Source organism: Calypte anna, chromosome 11 (assembly GCF_003957555.1).
Source record: "Calypte anna isolate BGI_N300 chromosome 11, bCalAnn1_v1.p, whole genome shotgun sequence".
In the NCBI taxonomy this organism is placed as follows: Eukaryota; Metazoa; Chordata; class Aves; order Apodiformes; family Trochilidae; genus Calypte; species Calypte anna.
In genome coordinates this window covers 3,414,472-3,431,383 of record NC_044257.1, presented here as the reverse complement: position 1 = coordinate 3,431,383, position 16,912 = coordinate 3,414,472, and the positions used below count along the sequence as shown (strand labels likewise).

The 16,912-nt window shown below is 36.2% G+C and overlaps 1 protein-coding gene across 2 annotated transcripts in view; it reads left to right on the top strand.

Annotated features, from left to right (window-relative positions):
* NFATC3 (nuclear factor of activated T cells 3) overlaps nucleotides 1-16,912 on the top strand; it is a 65,407-nt gene that overhangs the window by 21,759 nt on the left and 26,736 nt on the right. For both annotated transcript variants that reach the window (XM_030457494.1, XM_030457493.1), the window contains exons 3-6: nucleotides 1,503-1,665; nucleotides 14,266-14,465; nucleotides 15,597-15,769; nucleotides 16,545-16,685. In XM_030457494.1, coding sequence (XP_030313354.1) covers nucleotides 1,503-1,665; nucleotides 14,266-14,465; nucleotides 15,597-15,769; nucleotides 16,545-16,685 — 677 coding nt within the window. The remainder of the gene's footprint in view (nucleotides 1-1,502; nucleotides 1,666-14,265; nucleotides 14,466-15,596; nucleotides 15,770-16,544; nucleotides 16,686-16,912) is intronic.

The following is a 16,912-nucleotide window of genomic DNA, read 5'->3' as shown; positions in this document are numbered from 1 at the left end:
CATGTTCCAGGTATTTTTTAAGAGTAATCCATCAATGAGTTTTGAATTTAGGTAAATTCTGAACTCTCAGAGATCATTGGAGCTCCATGCACAGTTTACAACTGGTAAACAAAGTAACTGTGATGTGTAGTAGTTCTGCTGCTGCTCCTCAGCTAACAGTGCAGGCTGAATAATATTTTATTGAGAACAGATCCTTAAGTGCACAAGGGTAGCAGCTTCAGACCTACTTTCCCACGTGCAGCAGCTTAGTGTCCAAGGTTGTGGTTGCTCTGCAGAACAGACAGTGCTGGCTGTGCCTCTTGCCTACTAGTTCTGTTTAAAGAAGCTGTATAAAGTTAGACCACTAATCCAGTTTAATGTGTATCTTTACAGCATTTGTGTCTCAAAAAAAAAAAAAATTAGTTAATTACAGAAGAAATAAAACCCTCTGAGAGGCTGTATGGGAGACTGGATGCAAGCAACAAATACTTTTTTCTTGACTGAGTTTATTACTAAACTTTCAGTAATACCTCCTAGTAATCGGTATGTGATTCATTCTACGCACCTTATGCTAAGTTCTCTTAGGGACCCTATCTGTTGACTGTGTATGCCAACTATTTGGACAGAGAATATTAAGATAATACTTAATTATTTTAATAGAAGTTTATTTTTACTGCAGATGTTCTTATTTGGTACCCAGTGCTGTAAACGTTCATTTTTAAGTGTTCATAAATAATTTGCTCTATCAGGTACTTGCTGACTTGATTCTGACTGTTCCTCTTATTAGAATCATAAGTCTGTAAATCTATGCAGGTAAAAAAAGGGTAGGTGTGAAAATGTTGCTGATGCCATGTGGCTTATTTCCCTTTGAGGTTTTTCATATTACTTCTGTTCACCTTCTTCCCTGGAGTGACTTGGCTACTGTGTGTGAAGGTTTATACATCTGTGGATGAGCTAAGCGTGTACTTTAGGTGTTTTTGTTGTCTGTTGCAGTAACTGCTTATGCTTAGGACTATGAGCTGTAAAACTTTAGATTGTTTTCTGGTGTTCATTTTAATGATAGTTAACAAAGTGCAGTGCTTACCTATCCTAGAAAAACAAGAACAAGCTGGAAGATAATTCAGGAAGTTAAATCTTAAAGACTTTCTGATTGAATTTAGGATGTTCCCTTTAAAAACATTTGAACTTACTTGTTCATGCACTTGAAGAATAAAAAAAAATTATAAATTCATGATATAACAACACTGCTAATGTGGGGCAAGGGGGGTCAGTACCTTTCTTTTTAATCTGATACTGCAGAGAAGAAATTCTTCTCTCACAGCCCCAAAAGAAGTACTTCATTTGAAAATTTTATTGAACCAGCTAAAGTTTCAAGTAACAGTTTTAGGCTAGCAGCTATTTTTTATTTTGTCATAATTTGTTAGGAAAGTGACATCATCTGTACAATACAGTGAAGTTGTTTTCTCATATTGTGGCCAAAGGGCATAGTTGATTTAACCATAGTGTGCTTGTCTTGGTTGCAGCACATCTTCACTGCCACCTCTTGACTGGCCTTTACCAAGTCATTATGGACAGTGTGAACTGAAAATAGAAGTCCAGCCTAAAACTCATCACAGAGCTCACTATGAAACAGAAGGAAGCAGAGGAGCAGTAAAAGCATCTACTGGAGGACACCCTGTAGTGAAGGTAGGAAGCCTGCCTTTCTTGAATAGACCTTTTAAAATTTCAAATATTGGTTCTTACCGTGAGTTGTTTCCTTGAATGAAGCTGACAGTCCTTCCTGGGTAACAGTTTCCTCCCTTAAATACAATTTGCTCAGTGCAACAGTTAGTTTTTAGATGTTTAAAATCTAGTTTGCTACAGTTACAGTACATGTCACAATTTTATGCTGTATGCAGTTACATATGTGCATGGATACACAGTGCAATAATGTATTACTGAATATATTCAAAATTAACTTTGAAGAGGAAGGAGTGTGCATGGGGGCAGGTGAAAAAAGTAATGATAATAGATTAGTTGGAGCTGTACTGAAGAACTGCTTCATTTCTGTCAGAAATATCTTTCTTTTGGTGTTGATGCTGCTTCTGAATACTACAAATGCCTCTGGTTTTATTAGGTTGTTTCTGTGAAATTGGTACTCATAAATTCTTAACTTTCCATTTAATTTTCACTTAAATATTTGGAGTAAATTAGACTTGACTCTTTCTTTAGCATGAACCAAAGATTATTACTCATAGTTATCTTAAAAAGTAAAGCATCACCTAGTTAGATTAGATTTGGACTGGTAATCTGTAAGGGCAAGTAGCACTTCTTTCTTTTTTTGACATAATTGATACTGTCTGAATGGAATTCACACAAGCCTTACTGTCTCTCAGAACAGCTGAGATCAGTGTCAGGACTAAAGAAAATGCTGGAGTGCAGAAGCAGTCCTTATCTGGCTGACTACTGATTAATAGTTGAGCTCAGAATTAGATGTAAACTGGTAAATTAGGCTTGATATCCATGAGAAACTTTTGCCATCATACTCTTTAGAGGGAAAGATGTCTGGGTTTGTTATTGTGGGTGTAACTCTGTGCACAAGCTGTTCTGTGCTCCTGTCTGATTCTCACAGTATAGGTGTGTGTACACAGAAACCTCACTCTGTGCTGGGAACTTGTGGATTAGTGATACTCCTTTTGTATCCATGGAGCCAGCTGGCTCATGCAGCTTGAAAGGGAACCTGTGCTCGTTCACTAAATGTGGGGAAGGTTGTGCTGAGGAACTGGGGGACTTCTGAACTTCTGAAGATGCCTGGATTTATCAGTTTGCTACATCCTTGGTGAAGGCCATGTCTCTACTTACTCACCTCAGTCTTGCTTAATGGTCTTAATCTCAAACCAGGTTAAGATCAAATTTAACTGGTCTTATGTAAGTCAAATCAGGCAACAGTTACAAAATAATGAAAAGATAGTTGGAAAAAAAAAAAAAAATTAATCTGATGGTTTGTCTTTTTCTCCAAATCCAGGATATTTCCTGTTCTTCCCAAGCAAAATGGCAGTCAGGCTTTTTCAGTTCTTAGTCTTTTACTGTAGTAGTTTTTGTATTAAAAATTATATTTTTATTCTAACTAATTCAATAGCTGGAAGTAATTAATTACAATTTGAGACTAGATGCTAATAGGATTCACATAATCACTCCACATTGCTTTTCTCCTACTCAAAGAGTAGTTAAATGTGTTACTGCTTTTTCACCCTGTAGTTAATTCCTTTTCTCTGGCAATTCTGGATGCTTTGTAGTTGGAACAGTCTAATGTTCTACCTACACCAGTAAAGATGTACCCACAAAATCTAAATGTCCTGGACTGTCTGCTCCTTTTTCCTTATCTAAGCACTCTCCTCCTTCCAAACTTTTAATCCAATTAATTTATTCACTCAGCCTCACTCCTAATCATGTTCTTTGGGCTAGATATCAAACTCTGTTTCCTACCTTGAACTTTTTCATTCCTCCTTTTTTCCTCTTCACATGTACTTTTCCTTTCTCTCAAGAAAGAGGCTCGTTATGTGCATCCTGCCTTCTTTCTTCTTTCTTTTTCCTTATCCTTCCATTTCCACTCTTCATCTAAGCTCTTCATCCAACAATTTCCATGTTGCCCATGTAGCTACTTGATATCTTCCTTCTCATCACAATACCATGGCTTAACCAGCCATGTGGAGCACTGCATTTCTTTATCTGGGGGAGAAAAGGTAGATAAAACTTTCACATGACTGGCACTGGAATTGAACATCCTTAGTGAGGACAGAAACTTGATTTTAGGTGACAGAACCAGTATCTGCTGAGCATTTCTGAACTGCATTGAATTTTAAAATCTTTTTTCCCCCTGCTTGTGTCTTGCACTAGTGTTTGCATTAAGGGAACTTGTTTTACTGAGATTTTTAGGATTTGACAAATATGTGTAGGCTTTCTTTTGTTTATAGTACTAGATTCTTCTCAGCTGCAGTATTAGATTCAAGTTAGAAAGAACATCTCTAATCTATGTGACTCAGACCAGTGATTTTAAAGGCTATTTATTTGCATTAGAAGTGTGAAATACCTTGCTGTGACAAGAATGCTGTTTTAAAAATGGGGATAGTATTTGTGTCTGACAGTCTTGTGATTAAACACATGGATTGTACTGTTGTCTCTCTAAATTAAAATGAATACAAATGCAAATCAATATTGTACTTTGCGATTTGGTCTCTTCCAGCTGGATTAGAAATTAATTGTTGTGTTTCATGGGAGAGAGGAAGTTGTTATGAAACAAAACATTGATTTGTATCAACTTTTTACTCACTGCTGGGAAAAACAGTATGCTAAGGGCCAAGTTTGGTGGAAGGTAAATACTAAATAGCTTGAGCAGATGAAAATTACTTTGTTTAAATACAAAAGTAAAATCTTTTCTAGCACTTCCAGAAGCTTACTATGCAAATCCAGTTAAAAACTTGTATTACTCTTGTTTCTGACTGGTTTTTTTGGTGCTCTTAGCTTTGCACCACTCGCCTCCATAATTTCAATACAGTACTCAGCATTTTCTGGTGTGAAGTAGCTGTATGTTAACCTGTGTCAGAGATGGGAAAGGATGTGGGTGTTGGGAGGCATGTACAGAGATTATCAATACAACTGCCACATCTCTGGGTGCCTGAAGGCTTTTGCTTGTGCACTTTTGCTTGCTACACTGTTTGGTTTTTTGCTCTATTTTACAGAAGGCTAGAGTATTGTATTTCTAGACTGTGAAACCTCTGAAGTTCTGCACGAGTAATTTATATATTATTTAATATAAAGATTGTGAGATAGTAATAGATTAATGACATGCACTAATAGATTAATTGCTTGAAGCTATGTACTAACACTCTACCGTACCTGTTGCTAGGAGACTAAGCTTCTGACAAATTTGGCATCATCTGTTGTGAGTACCTTTAAGCAGCTTATTTCCAAATGTGAGGAAATGAAATGAGCAGAGCATTATCCTCTGCTTGCTTAAGTCAATTGACTTCAATGAATCAAATTCTGTAATGAAATTACCTGTTTTCAGCTTTGTTAATGCAAAATGTTCTAAATAGCAGATTCCTGTCATTTTAATCTTTGCTGTCTTGGGAATATGATCCAGCTAATCCATGTTGTCCAGAAAAATTTGTATTACCTTCGTAAAGAATCTGCAAAATAATGATGACAGTTTTCACAGAGAAGGAAGAAATAACTGCAGAATGTTTAGCAAGGAGAAAGGTAGCATATAGAACTTTCATTATTCAGATTATGTGGAAACTTTGTATTGCATTGTCAGAAGATGTGGAAAGCCTCTGAGCACTCTCTAATGCAATCCATGAGAGTACTTACTGTACCAATCTACAAATTGCTGCTGCTTTTCATCTGACTCTAAATGAGTGATCATCATTGCATAGATCAAGTTGTACATAACAAAACAAAATAGTGTTTACACTTACAGTTTGCTAGAATGAATTTTTCACTGTTACCTGAAATGGTCAGGGTTCTTCCTGAGACTTCACTTGGATAACACTTGTGATCAAGCCCATATAAGCATTTTAGAGCAAGCTGACAGACCGTAAGGATCTCTTGGGGATAGGTTTTTTTTATTATGGTTGCTTTTGTAATTTAGTTTTCTGATCTAAAATTACTTTTTTCTTCCTAAAAACTAACTTGTTTTATAGACTGTGTTCCTGCTATTCTACAGGTTACCTTCTCTAATTTTCTGGGTTTTCTTAAGTATTTTAAATTTATTTATGTATTTTGATAGTAAATTCCCTAAGCTGTTGTTCACAATGTTTGCTTTGACTCTTTTGTTGGGTTACTAATGAAGAAGGTGATCTCTGATGTTTTTCTTGATAAGGGTACAAAGTGATGTAGTGAGGGACTATGAAGCTAATAGGTCTTTGTGGCTTCTTTCTGCATATAGAACAGTGCTGTCTGTCCTACGGCTGTTTCCCACAGTGGGAATGATTTCTGGATTTTATGGATACCCAAATTTAGGGTAGTGGCATCTTTTGAGAATTTGCCTGTACCAGAAGGGTCTTTTTGCCATACCACGGAGAGTTTATAGATAGAATAATTCATCAGTTCCTCTGCTGCAAGCAAGATTGTTACTGTAGTTGATTATGTAGTTAATATGAGGGGAAGCATCATGTAAGCCATATGGACAACTCAGGAGTATTAAAGCTAAAGACAGCTGCAAAATCAAGAACTGAAGAAATGTTCAGTAAAAACGGGTTTATTTGAAGGGTTATGTGCTTCTAGTCACTGGGAAGCAAACAGTAACCTCCCATGTGAAGTTTAATGGAGCCCTATGAAGGGGAGAGACTGAATGTCAGCTCTCTTTAAGGTGTTTGCAGAGCTTGAAGTGATGACTGAAAAGCTGCAGTGGAAGAAAAGGTAAACTCATTGAGCTAAAGTAAACTAATTGTGAACTACTTAGAAAATTCTGAAACAGGAATGTGTCCTCAAAAAGCCTGTGTTCTTGTGGAATAAACTATTACCTGCAAGAGAATCTAACTGAGCAATATCAGAGATGATGTGATAAAAATAAATTAATGAAGGGTTGTCTAAATGAGTGTGTGTCCCTGGCCTGTAATTCTGTCACCTTTCCCCAAATGTTCTGTGTGGACTTGAATAACAGGTATAGTGGTAGATTTGTCCATGTTCTTTAAGCTCAGGCAAAAGCACCCTTTTTCTGTGTTTTGTTCTTCCCATTCTTACTGCCTTTTACTTTTCAGTTTTTATTTTTGTTTTGAATTGCTCCCTATTTTGTACTTCACCAGAAAGTAGGCTCTATCCCAGCTCTTTGGTGACAACCACCTGAAAATAAATCTAAAAGACAGAAGGTGAGTCTCAGCCTATGCAAATCATGTAGTGGGTTGTATTGGGAAGAACACTGGCCTCTGGATGGGAGTCTAATCGAGAAAATGCAGTAATTAATGTGAAAAACATTAAAAATGGTACACTGGTGACACAGTCACCAGTATTTTTGTATTGTATGTTAACTAAAATGTGGAAAAATAATTTTTTTCCAAAGTAAAACCAATTTATGGGTTTTTTCAATATAGGTTTTGTGGGGATAGCCTATTTCTGCCCTGAAAATGCTTGTCCAAAAACTGTTTATCACATAATTTGACAGTGGGAGCTGGTATTTAAGAAGCCATTTTTTTTCAAGAGCATAAACCAAACTGCAGACAGTGTCTTGTGCTGTCCAGTTAAATGTCACTGGCAATTCTTCACAGTGTGAAGCTGAACTATTAGTTTTGCATCATTTCAGCTATGAATTTATCTCCTGTTCTGAGTAGCACAGAATGGGATGGGGCTCTGAGCTAAAATACTCTTCAAAATATGCCTGAAATTAGTACTTGGAACATTTGCAATCCTGTCTACAAGCACTGAGTGAGTGTGAGGTTTCAGAAACAGAAATCCAAGTTTGTAAACCTTGAAGTATGTTCCCTGTGTCTTGTAAACATATGGTACCATGCCCAATAATGCATTGATATTTGCAATTATTAGTTTGCTTTGGTCTTTTGCAGAACCTGTTTGCCTTTGTGGTGACATTTAAAACATTTTTAAAATTGGACTTGTGCCAGTTTTTTAGAGTTAGTCCCTTTTACATCTCACTATTTTTTCAGAATTGCAAAGGTCTGTACTCTTGTAAAGTCAGTCTACTGCATCAGTTTATTTGGCAAGGGAAGAAGGAAGATGCTTTTTTTGATGTGCATGCATTTTCTTCTCAGTTGATGGAAAGTTACATCAAATAAACAAGTGACAAAATAGTACTGCATCTCAGGAAAGGGAAGTAGGTGTTGTTCTGGCTTAACATATTTAATTTTTAAGATCAGCCATGTACCTTTTGGTGACATTACAACCTTTGCAGAATCAATTTATTTTATTTTTCTAAATTCCTATATGATGTTAAGACTTTATGAGCCAGTGTTTGGGTATTGTCTGATAAATCTGGATGGAGAATTTTTCCATTAATTTCTCCAGTTTCTTTTAAACAGTGTTGAAGATTATAGGTCAAGAGCTCACAGCATCTCTGCAAGGCCACAAGGGATGACTGCACTCAATCTGAACACTAATTTCTGGGGGATTTTGGTAGGGTTTGCTTCGTCCTTTTCAAAATGCAACTCTTCATAGATTCATGATAAATTGTACCACTAGTGTAGTCACTGTGTCTCTTGTTTCCAGTTGTATTCATCTTCATGCTGTTGGATGATCTTTGTCATCCTTTGCTTTTATTCCCAGGCCTGTTTGGGAGTAAAATTTGATCATTAAAAGTTCCTTTCCTATAGGATTGTTTCAATTTCATGGTGGAATTACACCATAGCTTTAATCATATAGCCTTTCAAAATTAAAGTAAAAATACCTAATTCAAGAGAACAGCTTTATCTTTGCTTTCACCTTCATATAACGGGGCTTTCAGTCTCCTATTTCACCCTCCTTAGCTTGTAACTTTGGGAGTTGTTCTGAGGAATAGTCACTGAAACGCATCCTGCTGCCATGAAACTATTGAGGGGGAAATAGCTACAAGATGCTTTTCATGTCAAGGTGTTGAAAAGCCTAAGAAATCTCCATCTGAAGTAAATGTTTAGTAAGTGCTTCTAGTTCTTCACACAACTGTGCATTTCCTTCTTCTGTTCATGCTGGAGCTGAGGATTTTCATATAGTTACTCTTGCATTTGTTGAAGTTAGAATTGTTCACTGAACTTTCAAAAATTTTTCCCCCAACATGGCTTGGATTTTGAGACTATGCCCTATTTTTAGGGAGCTCTATTTGAATGTAAAAGATTTCTTTCTAATCAGCCTCCTCTTTGCAATCCAGTAATGCCCTAAGTAGTTAATTAATGGTGCAGGAAAAAGCACTGAAGTATTGGTAGAATCTTCATCTTCGATTAGCAAGTGAGGGAAAGGCACATAAAACACAAGTATTAAACCCCAGTGAAAGTCTGGTTGAAATGGCAATTTCCTGATAAATGCTGGAAAGTTTTGCAGGAAAATTTCTTTTAAAAATACAACTGAATGGGTTTTGGCACTCTCTGAAAGTCTAAGTGCTGCTGTCCTTAGTGATTAAATTAATCTATGTAGTATAATGTTACACATTTCTTAAGGATTTTACATATGTGCAGGATTGTATGAATGTTTTTATAATACAAAATGCAACTTCTCAGTGGTCATAAAGCTCTCTTATTAACTGTCTTTGAAGTTACGTGGTAGAAATTGTGACCTAAGAATTGACATGCATGCATGATTTTAGTGTATGCAGTATAGTAATATGGCTGGAAATGCTTTGACGTGAAGCTCTTGAGCTTATCCTGTGGTGACCTTCAGTCTTTAGCCTTCCAGCTTTAGTTTAACTTACGCATGCACTGACCTTTGCTATGGAAACAATATAGAAACACAGAAACAACTTGGCTGAATTTCCTCAGCTAAGCGGTGGGTGGTGTATCAGGATTCTGTTACAGAGGAGGGTTCTAGAGGTCAATAGTGACAGTGTGCAGTAATTTCTTAGTTGTCTACAGCACGCTGCTTGTCTTGGGAAAGTGCTATTATTTTATTTTTATTTTTTTAAGTAAAATCTGTAACTTCTTTTTTGTATTGTGCAGATATAGGATTGCACATTAATAGAGTAAATGCTGGAAGGCATTGAAAATATACCTAGTGCTCAATCAATAGTTTAAGTTACTGTCTTTCTGTGACCCATGACTGAATCTTGGGCCGGCTGGCACTGTAGCAATTTCTTGTAATGCATCTTCATCGTGGTGATCTGGCAGCACTTACCCATGGGATGTTAAATGCTGTAAATTTAAATACCTATGGGCTGTATAGAGACAGTATGTTCTTACTTGTATGTATTGAATATTCTTTACTACAAGGAACTAAAGGTACAAATGCCTTGACTTCAGTAGGTATTTGAAAAAACAGAGCTTCTTTCAAGTTGATTAGATTGGTATTTAACAACTTTACTGACTTAAATGTCTGGGCTGTTCAGCACACAAAATTGTGCATAAAGCAGAGAAGGTAGGTTTTTTGGTTTTTTTGGGTTTTGGGTTTTTTTAATGAGAATGAAGCTATTCAAATGTGTGCACATTAAATTCTGAAATATGTCATTTTTTCCAGATTTGAAGTTGATTTGGGGTAGTAGGTCTCCTTGATGTTTGACAAGATAGGTGTTACACCAATAATGGCAAGTCTGGTCCCAAATACCATCTTCCTTTTGTCTCTATTCCTCAGAGACCAAAGGCAGTTCAAATTCTGGGATAACTCCGTCTCCATTAGGGAATAAGTGTGGGCAGAAAGTTCTGCTTTGCTTACTTTATAAAGGTTTTGTGAAATCAGTGGTTTTTAACAATCTCTCCAGCTGCTTCAGAGTTTTAGTGTGTAAGGCTGGCTCATTAGCATTCATGGTCTAGTAAGCTCACTGTCTTTTTTGCTGTAAATAGGGCTGTTGGGGTCATTGGGACACTGTGCAACCTGCTCATTGCTTGATACACGTTTCCTGTTTGTCCCATTACGGTTGCCAGGCCCTGAATTACACTCTGATACATGAGACCTGGTTATTCTTTTCTTCTCCACTCCACCCCACCACTTCTTTAATTGCCATAATTTTTTGTACACATAGGTTATATTTATGGCATTTCATGGTTTTCTTTTATGCTGTTCTCTATTTTAAACCATGAATAAATGTAATAATTCATCTCTAATGCCATGTATAAATTTCTGAAGTCTCTGCTATCTTGCTATTATGTTACTACTCTGCCTCTCTATGTATATATTCCAGTACCTTTAAAGAGACCTCATTGTAGATCCTCTACAGCAGTTCATTTGAGCCGAAGTCATAGTGTGAGCATCCAAATGGGCTTTGTTGGCTTGCTTGTTTCCACAGTGGTTTAAACTACTGTGGCTCTTATGTATGAAATTTTCAGGTTTTTGTTCTGATATTATTACAGAATATTTTTAATTCTGGGATGCCTTATTTGTGTGCTTCTGTTTTAGGCTTCTGTTTTATGATATGCATTGGCTTCTTCTAAATTACTTTAAAAGTGTCTTCTGTTTCATTATCATGTTCTTCCATGTAATTTCCTGGGGACACTGTATTTCTTCTTTGTTTTCATTTACTTGAACATATAAACCAGAAGGAAAGTGACTAAAAGTGGTACCAACTCTGTGGGGTCTTGGTTGGCAATTATTATTTTTTTGACACTGGTAACATAGTTTCCAGGTTCTGCTTTGGTATCCAGCTGATGCCCTGCAGTGATGGAAGCAGAAGTAGTGTTGTACACAGCTTTGAGTAATTCAAATGTAGTCAGATTCTCATAGGCAGTACCATTGCTACTGCTAGCATTTTGCTTCACTGTTCTTGTAGGCTTCTGTAGAGGGCAGTTTCTCCACTGCCTCTAGATCTGCCTCTAGCTTAGTTTTATCAGTATCCCCCCCCACCTCTCTCTGCCCTTATCTTGTATCGTTAGTATCTCAGACTTGTTGTGTACATGTCCATTGTTAGGGAAGGGGAAGGTAGCGTTCATTGGAAATGAGCTTTGTCAAAGTGACCCCATTTGGAAGGTATTCAAATTTTTGAATAGGTCTAGCTTGTAATTTATATAATTCCCAGAATTAGAGCGATCACAGTTAACAAACGTCACAGCCAGGCTGTATTCCATTGTGTTAAGATTTAATTTTAACTCTGAAGAAAATGGAAGGTGGAGTCACAGTGTTGAGAACTTGGGACAAGGTGGTTGCTGTAAATGCTAAACTAATACATGTCCTTCAGTTTTCTTTAAACTCCTACATTTTCCCAAGTTTGAATTACTATTCAGACTTAGAAAAATTAGGAAAACAATATTCATTTGGTTTTAAAAAAAAAAAACTTTTGGAAAGATGTTGGAGTCTTGCACCAAAGTTTGCTTGGGTTTTTTTGTTTTTTGTTTCCTTTGGGTTTAGGTCTGGTTGTACTGAGAACTCCAGTGAAAACAAAGATGTTTTCTGTATTTGACAGAACAAAAGCCTGCAAATAATGCATACATTTAAAATAAGAGTAAATTAGGTCATGCAAGAAATTAATTGGAAATACGTCATTTATAGGACAGGACATTGTATTTGAGAAAAGCTGCCATAGCTGTTAAAGATCTCTTGGCGTATTTTGTGACAATTATCTTGTGACAGATATTTTTCCTTCATTATAATTAGGGTCTGAAGGGGTAAGGAATGTGGAATCCATGAGGAGATGTGACTTTTTGATTTAGGATTATCAAGTTGGTTTGTTCTGCTTGCCCATGTGTGAATTCTCCATGGTAGCTGGAATGGGGTGGGCAGACAGATGAGAATTTATTGAGTTAAGGACAGGAACCAATCTGCAACTTTGTAGTTTCTGTACAATGTAGTGCAGACCTAGCAGACATCTTATGGCAGAAGTTGAACTGGACTGGCCTCGCAAAGCCACAGCAGCTGGGAGGTGCTCTGCATCTCCCAGGAAAGGTTCCTCCAAAGGAAATTCGAGGACAACAGAATTGGGAATTCCTTGTCTACATCTGTGAAAAGCAGCACAGCATCTGTATTGCAGTAATTGTCTAGAACTCTCCCAGCCTAGAAAAGGACAGAAGCAATACTCTGAACCGTTTCTTCTTTTTTTTCCTCTCTATTCATGCATATGTTGTTCAGTAACAGCTATATGCTGTAGCTACTCTGCAGGATGTCTCTTCTGGAATTTTTATGGTTTTGTGTGTGTGTGCTAGATATAAAGGTGAAAAACAAGTGTCAGTTGTTCTGGACTTGTTTGCATAAGCTTGGTTTTGAGTAACTAATCACTACCTAAAATATGATCATACTGTTGTATTTATATAGATTAATTAATATCATATCTTGGACAAAAGAATTCATGTAAAGCCAAAAGCTTTGAGAATGGATGTTTGACGTTTTAGACATCTGTTGGAAACCAGATTTCTGTTCTTGATGGAAAAAGTTCTAATAAAAGTGACAGGAGTGGTAGGTACAATCATAGGTGTAAACTGGGTGTAGAAAACAGGCATCCATCTGGTGTACCTTAGATTAAACTGCCAATAGTAGTGCATCAAGGTACATGGAATCCCTCATCTTGCCTCTGATTTCTGGGTGTGAGTTTGCTTTGGATTCTTGTACTGCTGACTGTGGGAATTACTTACTCTGGTAAGTAGGTTAAATTGACATGGCTTTGTTTGGGTTTTTTAAGTGTGAGTTGTGTAAAAAGCCTGGAGAGTTCTCCCTAGAGACAAAAATATTGACATGACAAACCACATTTAAAGAATTACTGTCTGGCCCTCCCTCCAGTTTGAACATAAGTTGATGTTGCAAGTCAATTAAATGCACATTTGCTCCATTGCTTTTTAAGAATTATGTAACTTGCAGTGTGCATCACCTGCCAAATGCAGGAAGGTGAAATAAACTTAATAGATTTGTAAGAAATGTTTTATAGGCACCGGATCTAAAACTGCAGTGGCTGAAGGCAGCTTGTGTGCTACTGTTGGTTACATTTGTTTCCTTACATCTTTTGGATAGTATGTTACCAATGTACTACCATAAAATTAGCTTGTTCTTTCAGAGTACGTTTCTTTTTTCTTTTTTTTTCCCCTGTTTCAATGAGTTTTGTGCCTAGAATTACTACTGTTAGCTCCAGCAACAGATGGTTTTATGACAACTGAGTGCATTGGTGGTTAGTCTTATATTTGAGAAAAGGAATGATATGTGAAATAACAGTTATCAAATTTTGTTTTTTAAAACATTTCCTTGGTCAGAACAAAATGCAGTTGATTTTCTAGCTATGAATTGAATTCTGTTTGTCCTAACATAACACATTTACATTCAACAGAACCCTCCTGACATTCATAAACTCACTAAGACACTCACTTAGTAGAAAAACTAAGCTTTAAAATATTTTTAGTGATTCTAAAAACAGTGTATCTTAGTAAAATTAACAGTTCAGCTTTGATTATAAACAATATCAGAAACACACCTATAACAGCATTGTTTGATGTAGACATTCTGTAGATAAAATCATTCCTTTCTCTTATCTTCAAAACTAAGAAAAGTATATTGCTAATGAATTTGTTCTGGTAAAACTTGTTGCCAATATTTGTAGTCAGCACAGATATCTGTACTCTGATACCTAAAGAGACTGAAGAAAATTTTAGTTAAACATTTCTGTGTGAGTTTTAAGTCTGTGTAATAATTGTGTGTTTGTATTATGCACAAACATAAATGCATTGAATGTCAACTAATATTAAAATATTTCATCTGCTTTTTCCTCAGCTCTTGGGCTACAGTGAAAAGCCAGTAAACTTACAGATGTTCATCGGAACAGCAGACGATCGCTACCTACGACCTCACGCGTTCTACCAGGTGCACAGAATCACTGGAAAAACAGTTGCAACAGCCAGTCAAGAGATAATAATTGCCAGCACAAAGGTTCTGGAAATACCACTGCTTCCAGAAAATAATATGTCAGCCAGGTACATTCCAGCACAGTGTCTCTTTTCTTATTATTTTCATTTGTTCGAAGGTGAAAGAAAAATCTTGTAGACTAGCATATTTTCCACAAGTGTGGTTCATGATTAAGATAGACACATCTGTTTAAATGTGCCAATATGAAAAAAATAAATGTCCAGGTAATCAGAATGAAGGACCAGAAAGACAGGGGAGTTCCTAAGGAAGACGGATAAGTGCTTCTGAAATTATACTTCCCCATAAAATCCATACACATACATGACTACACATTGTACAATTGCTTGTGACTTACTGGCCAGTAGAGTTTTTGTTTGATTGAAAGACACAGGATCTGTTTTTTTCTGTGAAAACATAGTCATACAGTTCAGTTGCTTGTATCTTAATTGTATGTGGTGATTTTAGTTCAGTTATCATTGCAGGCCTTTCTTTTGTTGTGATTTTTTTAATTTTTAGCAGTTGCATTATTCTAACTTTTTAGGTCTTGCCAGATAGAATGTCCTAATTACTAGTATAATGGTTAGTAATAGCAGCAACTAAACTGCTCTGTTTTAGCATGGAGGATCTGTGAACAGAGTAAAGCATGATTGTTTTTTTATATAGCATATTTATTTCTAATGTTAGACTTCCGAAGTCAGTCTAGATTTTCCTCCTTACAGACTTAATTCTAGTTTCATTGAATGCTGTGAACCCATGATGATGTGCTGCATAATACTCCTCAAAAGCTTATGTATACATGTTACTTTAATAACTATGTGGGTATCATATGAATTACCAGTAATTATGTAGAATGGCAGCTGGGATTTGATGGCTGCACTTTCCTCATTCTTTAGTCCATCCTTATGCAGAACTAAATATAGGTCTCTTGTTCCTTGTAAATGATGGTGACTATGCTAAATAACTTACTTAGAAGGTTAAACAATGTAAAGTGATGTTTTTAAAGGTTCAAAAGAGCAGTAGTTAGGTATTGATGAGAAAATACTTGCTGCCACTTTTGATCCTAACAGCTCTTTTAATCTCAAACATTTAAAACAGATAAACGTGAGAATGCTTGAACAAAAGAAAAGCTTTACAGAGTGTACTTTGGCAGTAGTTTGATTAATTTTCTTCCATTTCTCTTGTAATCCATCCATCTCCAGTATCGATTGCGCTGGGATTTTGAAGCTTCGCAATTCAGATATAGAGCTTCGTAAAGGAGAGACAGACATTGGGAGGAAGAACACCAGAGTGAGACTTGTGTTTCGTGTTCACATCCCACAGCCCAGTGGAAAAGTCTTATCTCTGCAGACCGCTTCCATACCTGTTGAATGCTGTAAGATTACTTCAATTATACATCATTTATATTCATGATTTCTGCATGTATCAGTAATATTGTTACTCCAAAAATATATATATTGCCAGAATTCTGTATTACAGATGTGTGTAAAAAGCATTATGTGTAAAGAGCTACTATCTGTATTTAAACATGGTACTTGCCAAATGACAGCCTGAAGGTTTGGAGGAAGAACAGTGGTTTAGGTTTTAAGCTAATATGGCAGTCATATCAAGCAGCTGTATATGAGCAAAGGCAGCTGATATATCTCTGTGAACGTAAGTATTTATTTCAGGAAGAACTAATACCATTTCATTTACAAGAAACTGTACCATTAATTGTCTTATGCAGTTCTATCTAATGAGCAGCTGAACTTCTATTGAGTTTGTTAAGTGCTGGCACTAAAGAATGAAAGAATGAAAACAGGACCTCAAACAATCTGAATTTCTCCTAGAATGCATTTTGTCTATAAAATAAAAAATTTAACTTTTGGACCAATATTTCTAAACTAAAAATTCTGTCTGCTGTAACAGTAGTGATTGCTGGGATTCATGTTGTCTTGGTATTTCTTTTATATAACTAGATAATTTCAACATAATTTTAAAAGCAAAGATAAATCCATACACGAACATGATCTATGTTAATATGTAAATAAATGGTTGGTTTAGTGCCACCTCTGGTTCTTGAAGTTAGCCTCATAAAAGAAATGCCTCTGTGATTAAATTATTTGTGAATAATAATTTTTGCCCTTTTTTTTTTTTTTTTTTTTTTAAAGCTCAGCGATCTGCTCAAGAACTTCCACAGATTGAGAAGTACAGCATCAATAGTTGCTCAGTAAATGGAGGTCATGAAATGGTAGTGACAGGATCCAATTTTCTTCCAGAATCCAAAATTATATTTTTTGAAAAAGGACAAGGTAAATACTATCTAACTTTTTCCTTTAAAGCAAAACCACAACCATTACCTGAGCTTGAATGTAGGAAGTAAGGATGTTTAGAAAAATAGACAATAAGTTAAAACACAAGTAATGATCTGAAACTTCATTTGCCCTCTGATGTACATGCTGTTTGGCAATTACTAATGAAACAGTACTTTTGATGCAGGAGGACAATTACAACCTAACTAAATTGGAGTTGTGTATAG